Raw genomic sequence first — 17,892 nt, forward strand, 5'->3', positions numbered from 1 at the left:
TGTAACAACTACAACTGCAGCCTCCACAACTCGAGAGCCTACGACTGCAGCCTCCACAACTACAACCACCACAACTGAAGTCGCAACAACTGCAACCCCCACAACTGTAGCCCCCACAACTGTAGCCCCCACAACTGTAACAACTACAACTGCAGCCTCCACAACTTCAGCTCCTACGAGTGCAGCCTCCACAACTTCACCTCTTACGAGCGCAGCCTCCACAACTGCAGCCTCCACAACTGAAACTCATACGACTACAGCTTCTACAACTACAACCACCACTACTGAAGTCGCAACAACTGCAGCCCCAACAACTCAAACCACTTCAACAGAAGCCCCCACAACCGCGGCCAATACAACTGCAGCTACAACAACGGCAGGCCCTACCACTGTAGCTGCTACAACTGGGTTCCCTACAACTGTGGACCCCACGACTGCATCTACAACAACTGCATTTCATACTACTGCAGCCCCCACAACGGTAATAACTACAACTGCAGCCTCCACAACTGGAGAACCTACGACTACAGCCTCCACAACTCCAGCCTCCACAACTGCAACCACCACAACTGAAGTCGCAACAACTGCAGCTCCTACAACTGCAACCGCCACAACTGTAGCCCCCACTGTAGCCCCCACTGTTGTAACAAGTACAACTGCACCCTCCACAACTCGAGAGCCTAGAACTGTAGCCCCCACAACTGTAACAACTGCAACTGCAGCCTCCACAACTTCAGCTCCTACGAGTGCAGCCTCCACAACTTCAGCCCCTACTACTGTTACAACTGCAACTGCACCCTCCACAACTGGAGAGCCCACGACTGCAGCAACTCCAGTCTCCATAACTGCAACAACCACAACTGAAGTCGCAACAACTGCAGCTCCTACAACTGCAACCCCCACAACTGTAGCCCCCACTATTGTAACAAGTACAATTGCACCCTCCACAACTCGAGAGCCTACGACTGCAGCCTCCACAACTGCAACCACCACAACTGAAGTCGCAACAACTGCAACCCCCACAACTGTAGCCCCCACAACTGTAACAACTGCAACTGCAGCCTCCACAACTTCAGCTCCTACGAGTGCAGCCTCCACAACTTCAGCTCCTACGAGCGCAGCCTCCACAACTGCATCGTCCACAACTGCAACTCCTACGACTGCAGCTTCTACAACTGCAACCACCACAACTGAAGTCGCAACAACTGCAGCCCCAACAACTCAAACCGCTTCAACAGAAGCCCCCACAACCGCGGCCCATACAACTGCAGCTACAACAACGGCAGGCCCTACCACTGTAGCTGCTACAACTGGGTTCCCTACAACTGTGGACCCCACGACTGCATCAACAACAACTGCATTTCATACTACTGCAGCCCCCACAACGGTAATAACTACAACTGCAGCCTCCACAACTGCAGAACCTACGACTACAGCCTCCACAACTCCAGCCTCCACAACTGCAACCACCACAACTGAATTCGCAACAACTGCAGCTCCTACAAACTGCAACCCCCATAACTCCTACTAATGTTACAACTGCAACTGCACCCTCCACAACTGGAGAGCCCACGACTGCAGCCTCCACAACTGTAATAACTACAACTGCAGCCTCCACAACGGCAGAACCTATGACTACAGCCTCCACAACTCCAGCCTCCACAACTGCAACCACCACAACTGAAGTCGCAACAACTGCAGCTCCTACAACTGCAACCCCCATAACTCCCACTAATGTTACAACTGCAACTGCACCCTCCACAACTCGAGAGCCTACGACTGCAGCCTTCACAACTGCAACCCCCACAACTGTAGCCCCCTCAACTGTAACAACTACAACTGCAGCCTCCACAACTTCAGCTCCTACAAGTGCAGCCTCCACAACTTCAGTCTCCACAACTGCAACCACCACAACTGAAGTCTCAACAACTGCAGCCCCAACAACTCTAACCCCTTCAACGACCCTGATATCGACTCCAGAAGAACCACCATCACAGGGTACTTGACTCCAATTTTGTATTTTCCCCTTCTCTTTCAACTTCATGTTGACACATGAATGATTAAAACATTTATTTCCATATTATGTGATTTAATCCCATCAGGTTTATCACTGGCACACCTACAGATGAGATTAACTACCTTTGGGGATGTCAGCAATGGAACCATTATTGCACTTGTTAAACAGGTATGTAAAACACGATTTGACGTATAGCTTTTATGTGAAGGCTCCTCACTCAACATAATTAATGAAAGGAATGAAATATAACTTCTGTAATTTATTCTGTTTTCTGTCCATTTAGTTTTTTGGTGACCAGCTCCCGAGTGGAACAGCCCACACAGTTACCGTGACAAACCTTCAAAGGGTTCAAGTGTCCCCATAGAAACTTCATGTAGATGTATAATGACAGAACTCAACATTTTCATCATATCAGGAAAGAGTCTTTCATTTGTTTATATTGTTTTCAGCTTGTGCACAACGTATTAATTGTCATTGTACTCCAATATGTTGCACTATTCTCCAAATCACTCTTAGTTGCAAGAGACGGTGTGTTTGATCAAAGTCAAAGGCTTAGATTTTAGGCTCACACCCCCCTCTTATGTTTTCTTTATGATCTTTCTATATGAACTAAATCTGATTAAAACACTTTCTCTCTCTATATACCTTAAGACCCATTTTCACTTTTAACCAAACAATATTCTTGTGTGTGCTTTATTTCCCGGAATGTGAAAGGTGAGTTAGTGTATTAGGCTCAAGTGTCAAATGAATTGCACAGTACAATAGGAAGCTCTAACCCACCATCTGAACAGTCAAAGAGGTTTTAAGAGGTGGTAATACATTCCCATGCTCTGAAATTAAAGGAGCAGCTGCCATGGTGACAAGTCTGGTAACCAGGAAACTATCCTAGTATATAAATATTATGACTCCTCCTTTTAACCGTGCAACGTTTCACACTAAATCTAACCCCAGTTAGAGCCCTGTTACAATGTTTGACTATTGTACACCAAATGAATGGCCTGTTAAACAGTACTTCCAAAATGTAACAAAATATTATGTGTATTGAATGGGAATTTGTTTTGCTTTGCACCGTCAATAAAACGTAATTATATATATATATATATTTAGCTTATGGAATTTGTCTTTCCATTTAATTGGAAAACCAGAATATGAATGGACTGCTTTACTCCAACGGGTGGCACTTGCCTTTATGTGGTGGTGTCAGTGAGGAGGACGCTGTGATGCACAGCAAGTATCATGGACAACGACTCTCACGCTCTCCAACATGTGATGTAACGTAATGGAGCCTAAAGGGCAACACATTGCACAATAGGTGCAATACATATTGAAATTGTTTAATATACATGTACCTGTAGAAATGTAATATTGTACAAACATAGCTATATGACACTTTTCATATATATCTATGTTTAATGAGTTAATCATAGATATACAGTATGAGAAGTGTCACATAGCTATTTTTATGATCATGAAGTAACCTGAGTTAAGAGCAACTTGTGATCCTTATCTTTAACCACCTTTGTTAATATTTTTGCATTGTCTATATTTTACACTTGCACCTTTGTTGGTAGTTTATATTTCCTCTATGTCTTACTTTACATTATAACTGCTGCACAGCATTGAATCAAGATGTTCTTATGAAAAGGGTAGAAAAAGGTTTTATATGTTTTTAGTAAATATGTTTTGATTTTATGCATTCAAATTAATACAAGTATAAATTACCCCCTACAGGTTCTTCTGTATTTATATTTGTTATGGAGAAAATAATGTCTATTATTATATGAGTTGGCAAATGTCTTGCAATGTGTTTAAATCATAGTAACATTTTCATGCAATAGGAAAAGTTATTAAAAACTAATATCACTCATAACAAATATATATTTCATACAAGAGTATTTGTTTATATACCACGGCAGTGTTTTGGTACAATGTTTTATATCAGTAAACCATTATCTGTACTGCTATCAAAAATACATAATTGTGGATTTATTCAATTGTATGATGTGTTTTAATTTAATTTAGTTTGTAGTGTCATATATTCTGTCAACGTGTGTTACCTGTTTTTTCAGGTTATATGGAAATAGCAGCTGTCAAAACTTAGTCTCTCCCTCCAATGCGGAGTGAGGACTGAATCACAAACAACTTGCAATCATTGCAATATTTCTCTTGACAGGGAGTTGTGGGAAGTAACATCTGAAACTATGGAAATTAAAATCCTATATATTTTTCCTTGGACATTTTTATGCAGCTTCCGGACAAAGTAACTATTCAAGTTATATTTTGTATGGCTATAACATTTTGTATGTTTCTTTCTTAAATACTTTTTAAATTTGCATAGTACATTAGGAAGCTCAAACCCACAATCTGAACCCTCAAAGACATTTTTAGGAGGCGTCCGTCAACCAATCCCCATGCTCTAAATTTGGAGGAAGACTATTGAATCAGGTTTGTGCCATTAAGATCTAGCAAAAAGTATTCAGTATCAAGCAAAAATAAGCATTTGAGAAAGATAAAAAAACTTCTCAAAAGTAAAACGTATAACTTGCAAACAAATTATTTGTTTAAAAATCTAAACTATTAGTCTTTTAATTTGTTATAACATACTGTATCTTGTGATAGCCCAGTTGTCAGGCGTATAGTGCAACTCCTGCAGCAAACTCCAGAGACCTTTCGGCTGTGTTTGTGTTGGTTCCTTCTGGGGAGTTTTTCATTTGGCTAAATGCTCAGTTGTAAGTCAAAGCCATGTTACATTTCAAAAGCATATATAACAATGTTAAGGTAAGTTTAGGTCAAACAATGGAACACTGCTTTAATTTAAAGGTCCCATGTCATGCTTTTCCGGTTATTACCCGTCCCATTGTGTGTTATGAAGGTTTGTATGCATGTAAACGGTCTGCAAAGTCACAAACCCTCAAAGTACACCCTGTAGTGAGTAAAACTCTAACACAGAAAAGACCTGTCCATGCTGCCCCAGAACGCTTCGTTGGAGATTTATCTTTTTCTTCCTGGGTATAGTGACGTGACCATACCCAAATGGACCCATTGGTCCGCCGGGTCCGTCTGCGCCGCGTCAAGACTGCGCCGCGGTTTTAGTCCGACCTCCTCCAGCGTCATAACCCACTGGGCGCGTTTCAGAAGCGCAGCGTCTTGCGTGCCGGCGCGCAGTTTTTGTTGATTTGGGCATATTTCCTGGACAGGCTAGTTAATAATAATTGTAATATTCCAGTTATAAACGACATGAATCAAAGATGAGATGCTGTATTTTAGTGGTAAAAAAATGCATTCATCATAATTATTCTATATATATAATTTATACAGTGCCTGTAACCGGAGGAGAACGCTGACATTTCTCCTCCCACTTGAAAGACTACTGAGGGATAGGGTCTGCAAAATTAGTTTATTTTGGGGATTGACTGGATTCTCTGACTCTTCCACTTCCTGCCCGGCGCCATGCAACGCGTGGCGTCGAAAATAGACTTACGTCCTATTTTTAGCGGAGCCCAGCGCCGAGTCGCTTCTGGGACGCTTCTGGGACGCTTCTAGCCGTAACGCGGCGCGTCTGGTGGAATAGCACCCATTGACTAGAGTGGCCACGATCGCTGTGAACGCGGCCGTAGCACGGTGCAGACGGACCCGGTGGAATCTAGGGGTTACTGTAGGTGCGCCACGTTTGGTGGTGCGGGTGCTAGTGGAGCCTCGCAGATGGGGGTGCTGCAGCCCACTCAGCACCCCCCCTTCCCGCGTCCATTTGCTGTCTCGTAGATCCCACGCAGCGAGAAGGAAATGAACCCAGCTCACACTGTCCGCTCCTCGCAGCAGCGAGCCGCGCAATGTCCCGCCAACACGGCACCCAGACCCCACGCAGCATTCTCATCTGTTTGTCCTTACTGGTGTCATTTCCTGGTTGCTAACAAACGCCATTGTAACACATAATCACTGATGTTCCGCTGTAACGGTGGTGGATATAATAGTATTCATTGTTACTCAAGGTTCATTTTTTTAACCAAGGGACACGATTGGTCTGGAAAAGTTTAACCAATGAGGAAGTGTTTAACATCTGAAAAGAGTCTACTGTTTCTACAACTTTCAGAAAACATTTCATATATCCACATTGGTATTATTTAAAAAAGGTCATGTTCCTTTCATCACTTTCAGGACAGACTACCTTTGGATATGTTTCTATGTGATCCAGGATCAATATTTGTATTTTTAATTCAGAGATTGTAGACCTAGGTTGTACAATGAAAACCCAGTCTACGCAATGTAATCTATTGATTTGTGTTCTCCAACATGATTTTCCCAGTTTTTCCGTTTCACACAGAACGATTCTAAAAACAATGTATTTTATTGGTAGTATCTTTCGTGCCTGCACCATGTCTTCTTTTTATCAGGGCGAGAGTCAGGTAGGCCTATTGGGAGACCGGAAGCTGAGTGGGTTAACACGTTTTATTGGTTCATGTTCATTTACAAACTCTGCAACTTGAACCCTCCTTTTTTTTGGACGGCCTACCAAATACTTGAATGATTAAAATGTAAAGGAATGTGTGTAGGCCAGAGATGGGGACTCGAGTCTGTGACTCGGACTCGAGTCGCACTTAAGTCGCACACACAGAGACTTCAGACTTGACTTGGACTCCTGCTCAAAAGACTTCGGACTCGACTTGGACTCGTGTTTTGGGACTCGTGAACAATCATTGTGTTTTCTATTTTTGGCGTATTAAAGGTGGGGTAGGTAAGTTTGAGAAACCGTCTCGAGATCGCTAGAATTTGAAAATACACAACCGGAGAAAATGTGCCACTTCCTCACAGAGCCCCTCCTCCAACACACACGAACGCGCACATGACCAATGAGGGCACGAGATAAGTTTGTGCCCCGATGGAAGGCTGACAGGCAGGTAGGCCATCCAGTTACTTTAGCCGGGCCGGCGATCGGGATGTTAAGAGCATTCCATGGAATATAACAAAAAGTGTATCTCGAGCCGGTTTCTCAAACTTACCTACCCCACCTTTAACATTAACATTAACATCATGGTAACACCATGGCGACCGGCGGCACACCTGCAGCTGTACCGCTTGTAATTAGGTTCAACTATAAAAACTTCGAACAAAACGCCAGCGGCACCAACAAAAGGAGCGCACACTGCAAAGTCTGCAATATTAAAATCAAGGATGCTGGTGCAACAACGTCAAATGTCATCAGGCACTTGAAAACTCACCCGGAGAGGTCAGTCACATTAACGCCTATGGACGGTTAGCAAACATGTTTAGCTCAGCATCAGCTATGTAATGTTAACTTAGCTTGCTACTAGCTTTGTAACTGAATATTTGAAAAGATGAGTGAATGTTTGCTTGTCACACTTGTTTGCGTTGAGTGGCGTTGACATCCAACTCTTGACATGACATAAAAAAGGTCGGTAACGTTAATCATTACGTTCCGCTGCTACCATCTACTGGCTAACGTTAAACGTAGAAAAATACATAGTTACATACATAAATACATCTGTCGGTTTATAGGCAGGTTACAGGTTTATTGTTGACCACGTAACGTTAATGTTACAGGTTTATCAGGTTACCATTACACTGGGTTTGAGTGAGAGGAGAGAGGAATATGTTTATTTATAGTAGACTTAAAAGATGTCATTAGAGACCCAGTGTAATTAAACAATACGGTTGCAGAGGTCAAATTTTAACATTTTTGTCCACTGGCCAAATGGCTAGCCTAGTGAATGTTGAAATGTTACCAGCCACTCAATAGATTGCCATTGTTATTTGTGGCTGGTGCGTGCAACATACAGTACCAGCCACTTGCATGATTTACCAGCATCTGGCTGGTAAATGGTGTTAATGGTAGATATCTCTTTTGGAACAGGTCATGTTTTAATATCACCAGTTCAGTATATTTCAGATAATATTGCAGCAATAGTTTTTTAGTTGCAAATGGCACAGAACAAATGTTTACTTTGAAGTACTTTTAACACAGTTTCCCTGCGGGGGATTAATAAAGTATTTGTGATACTGATTTCTGATTCGGAAGTGTTTTGCTTATAAGTTGTTTGCATTTAGCTAAAGTGTGATGTTTGTCCTCATATTGCATTGCAATAGCCTGTTTAAAGTGATCATATAACAACTAATCAGTACTGATACTGTATGCTAATAGATATAGGAGTGATAATAATACAGTCAATGCTTTGAATGTCTTCGATATAGCTGTGCAGTATTCTTAACAGACTGGATAGCAGCAGACAATAGAAGGCTTATTACAACCAGAAGAGACATGAGACTTTTATTTTTTAGAGACTTGAGACTTGACTTGGACTCGTGACCAAAGACTTGAGACTTGATCAAGTCTCACCCCACAAAGACTTGAGACTTGACTTGGACTCGTGACCAAAGACTTGAGACTTGATCAAGTCTCACCCCACAAAGACTTGAGACTTGACTTGGACTTGCAAAAAAAGACTTGTGAACATCTCTGGTGTAGGCTATAACAAAATACATCCGTCATGAACAATACCGGAAACAAAAGTATATGTATGGTGTTAACAATCTAAGCTTGACAGTTTTTTAAGCAATTTGCAACCCTTCGAGTGTCATTGTGATACACCCAGCTAACGTCTGCTGCATGTTTTGCTGAATATGTAATGTGTTATGCTTTTTGAGATGTAACTCGCACGGTTTACATATGAGGGACATGTTTTTAAGCCTGACTATTACGTTTTGCCATCATCAACAAAAGAAAAACTATGCGGAAATAAGGCTAGCGTGTTGGCTAGCGTGTTGGCTAGCTAGCTTGCTTTCATCAAAAGCTAAAACTAGCTTAACTTTTATCAACTCAATGGCATTAAAGTTAGGGATGAGTCTTTACACCGACATAATTGTGCATGTGTAATAGATTGTTTTTGTAACATTGACAGTATTTTAACTGTTACCTGTAAGGGAAACTTTGTTAGGAACCTTGACTCAATAGCTTGGAGGACTCAAATGCACGACCCAGAGACAAAAAGGTTTTGAAGAAAAAATAGTCTTTACTTGGAAAAAACAAAATCACTCTTTTAGAGGAATGAACAAACTGACAAACGTAAAGCGCTCTAGTGGAGGGTAAAAGGCAAAACACTGACTTTCATTAAACAATGGCTTAGATCTTACTTCTTGGAGCAATGAACAAGACGAACCGACAACTAACAAGGGGAGACAGGACAATATATACATGAGGTAAGTGGGCACAGGTGGAAACAATCAGGGGCGGGGCAGACACTGATGATGGCGGGAAAAGGAACCAGAGCAGGAAGTAAAGGCACCTGGAATGAGACAAGGTGAGTACAAAATAAAACAGGAAGTGGAACATAAACTAAACTAACATGACAAAACATAACATAATTGACGGGACACAACAAACTTCTGCCGCAATGGAGAGTCAGGACTCAGAGAGACACGAGGAGAGTTGGAGTTTTGATGTCAAACACTGGTAGTTTATTTAGAGAGAATACGGCCGGAGAGATTACAAAGTTTATCACACTTTCATGTGAGTCACTCCGCAACACTCTGAAGACAAAGGATAGAAATATAGATAGATATATCCTTGAAGTAGGGGCTAAAAAACCCGCCTTTCTCCTAATCATTACCAGACATTGGAACCAAAGGCCCCTTTGTATTGCAACTCCTCATGTGCCCAAACTTCTCCCCCACAGGAAGACAGATGACCTCTTGACCTGTGTCCCTCTCTACACAGGAACAGGCAGGAGTATAATCAGATTTAACAAAAAGCATATCTTTGTGATTTAACAGTTTCACAGAAAGACTGAGAACCTGTAAATACACAGATCGGATTAAAATATTCTCTCACATTACCTTTGACCTTTGTTAATGTAGTTTAATTGTAGGATGTTTGGAAAGGATGAGAAGGTATTCTGTCTGCGCTTGTTTGTGTTTGTTTTGGAGACGTGTGATCTGTTAAACTGTGATCGACTAGATGGCCTTGATCTGGGAGACGGAGATCGATTGCTCTTGTCTCCGCCCACATATCTGGGGGATTTCGCGGTACTTTCCTCACTCGAGTAAAGTACCGGAGAATGAAACCTAACTTTGACTCTTGTCAAAATTCTTCCCTTTTATCAGGGGCGTAACACATGTAATTTACTTGAGCCCGCTACTCATTATCATTTTCTAATAATCATTTGGTTTTATGAATACATTATTTATACTACCACACAGACCTTTAAATGTTGGGGGAAGGGAACACAAGCCTGTGTTTTACACGCCTTTTAAAAGTGTGACAGGAAATAAAATAAAGATGCTTTTTTTTTAATGAATAGGACGTTTTTAATTTTCATCTAAAAATAGATAGCCTATACTAAGTAATATACTCTTTCTGTTCTATCCTGCAGCTCCTGTACCCATCAACCATCCATTCCATACCATTCACATACAACCATCAACACATACTGATTTACACCACACTATTTAAACCAACGGCACTTTTAAGAGCCACATATATATCTGTCTTTCTCTTATATCTATATCAATTTCAATCTTTATCTTTTTCTGTATCTATCCATCTCTCATTCTCACTACCTCTTACTCTCCTTCAGCGTCTGTTTGCATATCTGTTGTACCTGTCCGTCTGTATCTGTCTATGGTGCAATGGCAACAAAACTGTCAAGGAGAGACTCTGAGGCATGAACTCAATTGCACGACACAGATAGTGTTCTCAAAAAATAAAGACTTTACTGGAATTTGCACAGTAATCAAAACAAGGAAAACAAATATACTCTTTCGAGGAAAACTAGCAAGTGATCAATGAGGTAGATCCGTGGGAAGTCCGTGAGGTAATCAGGAACGTGGGTCATAGTAAGACAACGAACTGACAATGAACAGGAGGAAGCTACCACAATATATACACAGGTAAAGGGGACACAGGTGGAAACAATCAGGGCGGGGAAAACAATCAAGGACGCAGGAGACAGAAGGGGGCGGGGAGCGTGGAGGCCTGAAATGAGAGGGATGATTAATTAAGGGAATAAACATAAAGCACAGGGCAAAGGGACATGACAAAACTAACATAAAGAATACACTTTCACTATTAGTTTCCTAGACATGACAAAAACACAACCTGGACCGCAATGATCCCAACTACCAAGAGGTAGTGGCTCTTGAGATGAAGCATGACATCATGCTAGATGAAGCCAAGGTTGGAGTTTTAACCCATAAGAACCCGGACCCATTTCTACTTTTGGGAAAATTAAGGGGAACATCATTTAGACTAAATAGACCACCACACATTTCTGACAAGAACCCCCCCCTTGTCTCAAATATCTGAAATGTGACATATATGTCACATTGGGCTTTAATGGTAAAATAACTCTTATATATAACTTCATTAATGAGCATGATTTTTTGGTTTGAATTAGTTTGAACATTCTTTGAATTGAAGAATAAGAACATATCAACTCAATATAATTGAATCAGCTAAATTAACTGAGCAGATCATAATAATATTTCTAATTGTGCATATATGTCACTTTGGGTTTACTGTGAAAGTTTAGGGTTAAAGTCCCAATGTGACACCAGTGTCACAGCAATGTTTGTCTCATTTGTTTCATATCAATTTGATCAAGAAATGTTTCCACAACAGGTTAAATGTAATAAAGGACATGTTATGTAAGCATTTTAATTCTTAAATGGCTTGAATTTTACCTTTTTAGCAACAAAAAAAAAGCTTTTCAAATGTAGCTTGTTATGTCACATGTCATGTGTTAGTCTGGCACATGGACATCATGGACATGTTGTCATGGGAACACAAAATGACATGTCCTGGATCATGACCAACCAGACTGTTCAGTGTGTGTCACTTAGGGACTTCATGAGAAAAAAACAAGGCTAAAGCTGTACAAGGAACTTTCCAGAACATTTAAAGGTCATGTGACACCTGTGTGACGGTGGGTCCTCATGGGTTTAATATCCATCATTGAACTTCAACATACTGTTTAGTTTAGAAGATTCCAAACAGCTCTTTTGCCTCACCACATCTCGACCCAGTTGAAACTTATTAAAGAGGTTGGACTCTCCTGCACCATCACAATACCAAAAGAGGACGTTTTGGGGGGGAAATAAAGCTCCTTCTCTCCACAAGAGTTGCAGAGTTTCAGAGTATCAATTGAAAGGCTTTTAAAGCTGATGAACACCTAACATACACAGCATGTTGGGATTTATTTTAATGTGTCATCTGTCTTTTGGTTTCAGTATATTTAACCAAAGAGAGATGATTTTTCACTCTAACAAAGGGAGCAGCTGAGGAGAGGAAAAGATCACGCTCTGGAGGGGACACTCCAGAGACCCCTTAGAGGGGACGTAGCAAGCCAAGGGGGAGACGTGGAGGGCGCCATCAAGCCTCACCTACAGGTGGATATCTGAATAATTTGAGATTTATTTTATTTTACTGAGTAAATGTTGGAGCAATTAGAACAGGTCATTAACACAGTCATTATGTTCTGAGGGTGCGGGTTAGTTCCAGCACATAATCACATATAGAAATGTAGAACATCTTTCAGTGGCACTGTAATAGAAGACATTAAAGACTATTTGTCAGGAATATGTTTCAATAGATTTCATAAATTGTTAACCTGTATGTAGCTTGACATTTTTTTAAGGAAAAAACATCTGTAACCTGTTCTTAATGTTCTATGTGCTGTTTTAGAGTCACAAACCCTGCGACTGAGGGTGGCTTTCAGTCATCCTGTGAGGAGGTTCCAGTTACTGGACCGTTAGCACAACTCAATCCCAAGAGGAATTTGGTAAATCACAATCCCTTATATACAACCGTAAGGTTGTAATTGACCATATACACAACTGGCAGTATAGCAAATTGTTTAAGAACATAATTTAGTAAAGACAGACTGAATTACTGTTAAACCTAACATGTCTACAGTCTACTCCGGTACACTAACGTCCATTAGAAAGAACAATTTATACATTCAAAGCCATACAAAATATAACTTGAATTATGACTTTGTCCAGAAGCTGCATTTAAATACCACATAGGATTTTAATTTCCATGACGACTGATACTGTTACTAATTTTACTGTTACTTCTCACATCTCCTGGTACAGTGAGGTATTTCATAAATAATTGCATTTAGTTTGTGAATTACTCCTCCCTCAGCTATGGAAGGAAGGACAGAGCATTAGTGACAGACGCTACTTCCAAAATATGGAGTCATTTAAATACATAAAAGCAAAAGTTATTTACTGAACATGTTTGCACTGCAGTATTTATCACAGAAGACATAGGAACAAAATAAAATAATTTTGCATAGGATTGTGATACTCCACTGAGATATTCTTGGTTTTGTAAATATTTCAGCTGGTCTCATGTTACAATAAGGACAAGGATGAGGACTCAAATGCACAACCCGGGAGCCAGAGGTAAAGTATAATTAATATACTTTATTTTGCACAAAAAAAAGGTATACAAAAGACTGAATTATTGTGTTTAATTAGCAAAACACACAAATATACAAACATTTATACAAAACTATGAAGCTTCACGACAAGCTTTATGATCAGCATATTTTGAAAACACAGGAATTGCATGCTATAGAACTTTATTTGTGTTGATGCAGCAGTACCAGTATGAAGTAGAAAAAAGAAAAAAAACAGCCAATAAAATATATATTATAAATAAATATTGTGTTTATCTTGTGTTTATCTAACATATATATATATTAAAGATAAACAAAATATTTATTTCAGATGAATTTAAATCTGAATCCGTCTCAAAGTATCTTAAGTTATCAAATAAATGCAGGGACATAACAAGTACAATATTTCCCTCTAAAATGTAGTGGGGTACAAAATAACAGGAAATGGAAATAGTCAAGTAAAGTACATCTGAGAGATAACGAGGGATTGCATTGCCTGTGTGCAAGTTTCTAATCCTGACAAACTGCGTAGCTCATAGAGAATATCGTCAGGAGGAGCCAGTTGATATGGGTTATTTTGTCTCCAAACACTCTCTGCCTCTGAAGAAAACATCTATCAATTCTGGCATTGAAGTCCTTGTATACTTTTTATATCATAATGTTCTTAACTTTGAACATACACTGGTCCAGAGCAGAGTAGGTTTGCAGCATTACCATGGTGATCCCAGTAGTGGGGGCTGTAGTTGTTGGGGCCACAGTTGTGAGAACTTCAGCAGTAGGGGCTGTAGTTGTGGGGGCTGTAGTTGTTGGGGCCACAGTTGTCAGAACCACAGTAGTAGGGGCTGAAGTTGTAGGACCTGTACTTGTGGGAGCAGCTGTTGTAGGGGCTAAAATAGTGGGGCCTGCAGTTGTCGGGGCTGCAGTGGTCGGAACTACAGTAGTGGGGGCTGCTGTTGTCGTGGTTGCAGTTGCAGGACCTGTAGTTGTGGGAGCAGCTGTTGTAGAGGTTGTGGTTGTTTGGAATGCAGTTGTTGGGGCTACAGTTGTAGGACCTCTAGTTGTGGGAGCAGCTGTTGAAGGGGCTACAGTAGTGGGGGCCACAGTTGTGGGGGCCACAGTTGTAGGACCCGTAGTTGTGGGAGAAGCTGTTGTAGGGACTGCAGTTGTTAGTGCTTTAATTGTAGGAGCTTGAGTTGTTGCTCCAGAAGTTGTTATGGCTGCGGTTGTAGGACCTGAAGTTGTGGGAGAAGCTGTTGTGGGAGCTTGAGTTGTCGCTCCAGCAGTTGTCGTGGCTGCAGTTGTTGGGGCTACAGTTGTAGGACCTGTAGTTGTGGTAGAAGCTGTTGTAGGGGCTAAAGTAGTGGGGGCTGCAGTTGTAGGATCTGTAGTTGTAGGAGAAACTGTTGTAGGGGATACAGTAGTGGGGGCTGCAGTTGTGGGGGCTGCAGTTGCTGGAGAAGCTGTTGTGGGAGCTTGATTTGTCGCCCCAGCAGTTGTCGTGGCTGCGGTTGTTTGGGCTGAAGTTGTGGGGGCTGCAGTTGTCTGAGCTACAGTTCTTGGGGCTGCATTTGTGGGGGCTGTAGTTGTTGGAGCTACAGTTGTACGACCTGTAGTTGTGGGAGAAGCTGTCGTAGGGCCTACAGTTGTTGGGGCTGCTGTCGTGGGAGCTTGAGTTGTCACTCCAGCAGTTGTCGTGGCTGCAGTTGTAGGACCCGTAGTTGTGGGGGAAGCTGTTGTAGGGGCTGCAGTTGTTAGTGCTGCAGTGGTAGGAGCTTGAGTTGTTGCTCCAGCAGTTGATGTTGCTGCAGTTGTTGGGGCTTCAGCTGTAGGACCTGCAGTTGTGGGAGCAGCTTTTGTAGGGGCTAAAGTAGTGGGGGCTGCAGTTGTATGACCTTTAGTTATGGGAGCAGCTGTTGTAGGGACTAAAGTAGTGTTGGCTCTAGTTGTGGGGGCTGCAGTTGTTGGGGCTACAGTTGTTGGAATTACAGTAGTGGGGGTTGCAGTTGTCGTGATTGCAGTTGCATGACCTGTAGTTGTGGGAGCAGCTGTTTTGGGAGTTTGAGTTGTCGCTCCAGCAGTTGTTGTAGCTGCGGTTGTTGGGGCTGAAGTTGTTGGGGCTGCAGTTGTCAGGGCTTCAGTTGTGGGAGCTTGAGTTGTGGGGCCAGCTGTTGTAGGGGCTGCAGTTGTCGCGGCTGCAGTTGTTGGGGCCACAGTTGTAGGACCTGTAGTTGTGGGAGGAGCTGTTGTAGGGGCGACAGTAGTGGGGGCAGCAGTTGTTGTAACTATAGTAGTGGGGGCTGTAGTTGTTGGGGCCACAGTTGTCAGAACTACAGTAGTAGGGGCTGCAGTTGTAGGGGCTGAAGTTGTAGCTCCTGTAGTTGTGGGAGAAGCTGTTGTAGGGGCCAAAGTAGATGGGCCTGCAGTTGTTGGGGCTGCAGTTGTGGGGGCTGCAGTTGTTGTGGCCACAGTGGTTGGAACTACAGTAGTGGGGGCTGCAGTTGTCATGGTGGCAGTTGCGGGACCTGTAGTTGTGGGAGCAGCTGTTGTAGGGGCTGTGGTTGTTGGGGCTGCAGTTGTTGGGGCTGCAGTTGTTGGGGCTACAGTAGTGGGGAGTGCAGATGTCGGAACTACAGTAGTGGGGGCTTTAGTTATGGGGGTTGCAGTTGTAGGGGCCAGAGTTGTCTTTTTAGGGGCTAAAGTAGTGGGGGCTGCAGTTGTAGGATCTGAAGTTGTGGGAGCTTGAGTTGTCACTACAGCAGTTGTCGTGGCTGCAGTTGTTGGGGATACAGTTGTAGGACCTGTAGTTGTGGGAGCATCTGTTGTAGGGGCTGCAGTTGTTGGGGCTACAGTTGTAGGACCCACAGTAGTTGGGGCTGCAGTTATCGTAACTACAGTAGTGGGGGCTGTAGTTCTGGGGGCTGTAGTTGTTGGGGCCACAGTTGTCGGAACTACAGTAGTAGGGGCTGTAGTTGTGGGAGCTTGAGTTGTTGCTCCAGCAGTTTTCGTGGCTGAAGTTGTAGGGACTGAAGTTGTAGGACCTGTAGTTTTGGGAGCATCTGTTGTAGGGGCTAAAGTAGTGGGGCCTGCAGTTGTTTGGGCTGCAGTTGTGGGGTCTGTGGTTGTTGGGGCCACAGTTGTCGGAATTACAGTAGTGGGGGCTGCAGTTGTCATGGTGCAGTTGCAGGACCTGTAGTTTTGGGACCATCTGTTGTAGGGGCTGCGGTTGTTGGGGCTGCAGTTGTTGTGTCTGAAGTTGTGGGAGCTTGAGTTGTGACTACAGCAGTTGTCGTGGCGGCAGTTGTTGGGGATACAGTTGTAGGACCTGTAGTTGTGGGAGCATCTGTTGTAGGGGCTGCAGTTGTTAGTGCTGCAGTTGTAGGAGCTTGAGTTGTCGCTCCAGCAGTTGTCGTGGCTGCAGTTGTTGGGGCTACAGTTGTAGGACCCACAGTAGTTGGGGCTGCAGTTATCGTAACTACAGTAGTGGGGGCTGTAGATCTGGGGGCTGTAGTTATTGGGGCCACAGTTGTCAGAACCACAGTAGTAGTGGCTGTAGTTGTGGGAGCTTGAGTTGTTGCTCCAGCAGTTTTCGTGGCTGTAGTTGTAGGGACTGAAGTTGTAGGACCTGTAGTTTTGGGAGAATCTGTTGTAGGGGCTAAAGTACTGGGGCCTGCAGTTGTTTGGGCTGCAGTTGTTGGGTCTGCGGTTGTTGGGGCCACAGTTGTCGGAATTACAGTAGTGGGGGCTTCAGTTGTCATGGTTGCAGTTGCAGGACCTTTGGTTGTGGGAGAGGCTGTTGTAGAGGCTGCAGTTGTTGGGGCTGCTGTTGTGGGAGATTGAGTTGTCGCTCCAGCAGTTGTAGGACCCGTAGTTGTGGGGGAAGCTATTGTAGGGGCTGCAGTTGTTATTGCTGCAGTTGTTGGTGCTTGAGTTGTGGGAGCAGCTGTTATTGGGGCTAAAGTAGTGGGGGATGCAGTTGCAGGACCTGTAGTTTTGAGATCAGCTGTTGTAGAGGCTGCGGTTGTTGCGGCTGCAGTTGTTGGGTCTGAAGTTGTGGGAGCTTGAGTTGTGACTACAGCAGTTGTCGTGGCTGCAGTGGTTGGGGATACAGTTGTAGGACCTGTAGTTGTGGGAGCATCTGTTGTAGGGGCTGCAGTTGTTAGTGCTGCAGTTGTAGGAGCTTGAGTTGTCGCTCCAGCAGTTGTCGTGGCTGCAGTTGTTGGGGCTACAGTTGTAGGACCCACAGTAGTTGGGGCTGCAGTTATCGTAACTACAGTAGTGGGGGCTGTAGTTCTGGGGGCTGTAGTTGTTGGGGCCACAGTTGTCGGAACTACAGTAGTAGGGGCTGTAGTTGTGGGAGCTTGAGTTGTTGCTCCAGCAGTTTTCGTGGCTGTAGTTGTAGGGACTGAAGTTGTAGGACCTGTAGTTTTGGGAGCATCTGTTGTAGGGGCTAGAGTAGTG

At 43.1% G+C, this 17,892-nt stretch overlaps 2 protein-coding genes across 2 annotated transcripts; one reads left to right on the forward strand and one right to left on the reverse strand.

Annotated features, from left to right (window-relative positions):
• Positions 1 to 1,543: 1,543 nt before the first annotated feature.
• On the forward strand, positions 1,544 to 3,891 carry LOC117560451 (cell wall protein DAN4-like). The gene is made up of 3 exons (XM_034237303.1): positions 1,544 to 1,998; positions 2,103 to 2,185; positions 2,301 to 3,891. Exons 1-3 carry the CDS (start codon positions 1,632 to 1,634, stop codon positions 2,379 to 2,381), a joined length of 531 nt encoding a protein of 176 aa, XP_034093194.1. The 5' UTR covers positions 1,544 to 1,631; the 3' UTR covers positions 2,382 to 3,891.
• A 10,312-nt stretch (positions 3,892 to 14,203) lies between these two features.
• Positions 14,204 to 15,458, reverse strand: LOC117560521 (putative uncharacterized protein DDB_G0282133). The gene is made up of 3 exons (XM_034237401.1): positions 15,421 to 15,458; positions 14,667 to 15,236; positions 14,204 to 14,471 (listed from the first exon to the last, which is right to left on the reverse strand). The coding sequence occupies exons 1-3, from the start codon at positions 15,456 to 15,458 to the stop codon at positions 14,204 to 14,206; spliced, it is 876 nt and encodes a 291-aa protein (XP_034093292.1).
• Positions 15,459 to 17,892: the final 2,434 nt, after the last annotated feature.

This window comes from Gymnodraco acuticeps, unplaced genomic scaffold (genome assembly GCF_902827175.1).
Source record: "Gymnodraco acuticeps unplaced genomic scaffold, fGymAcu1.1, whole genome shotgun sequence".
Classification (NCBI taxonomy): domain Eukaryota; kingdom Metazoa; phylum Chordata; class Actinopteri; order Perciformes; family Bathydraconidae; genus Gymnodraco; species Gymnodraco acuticeps.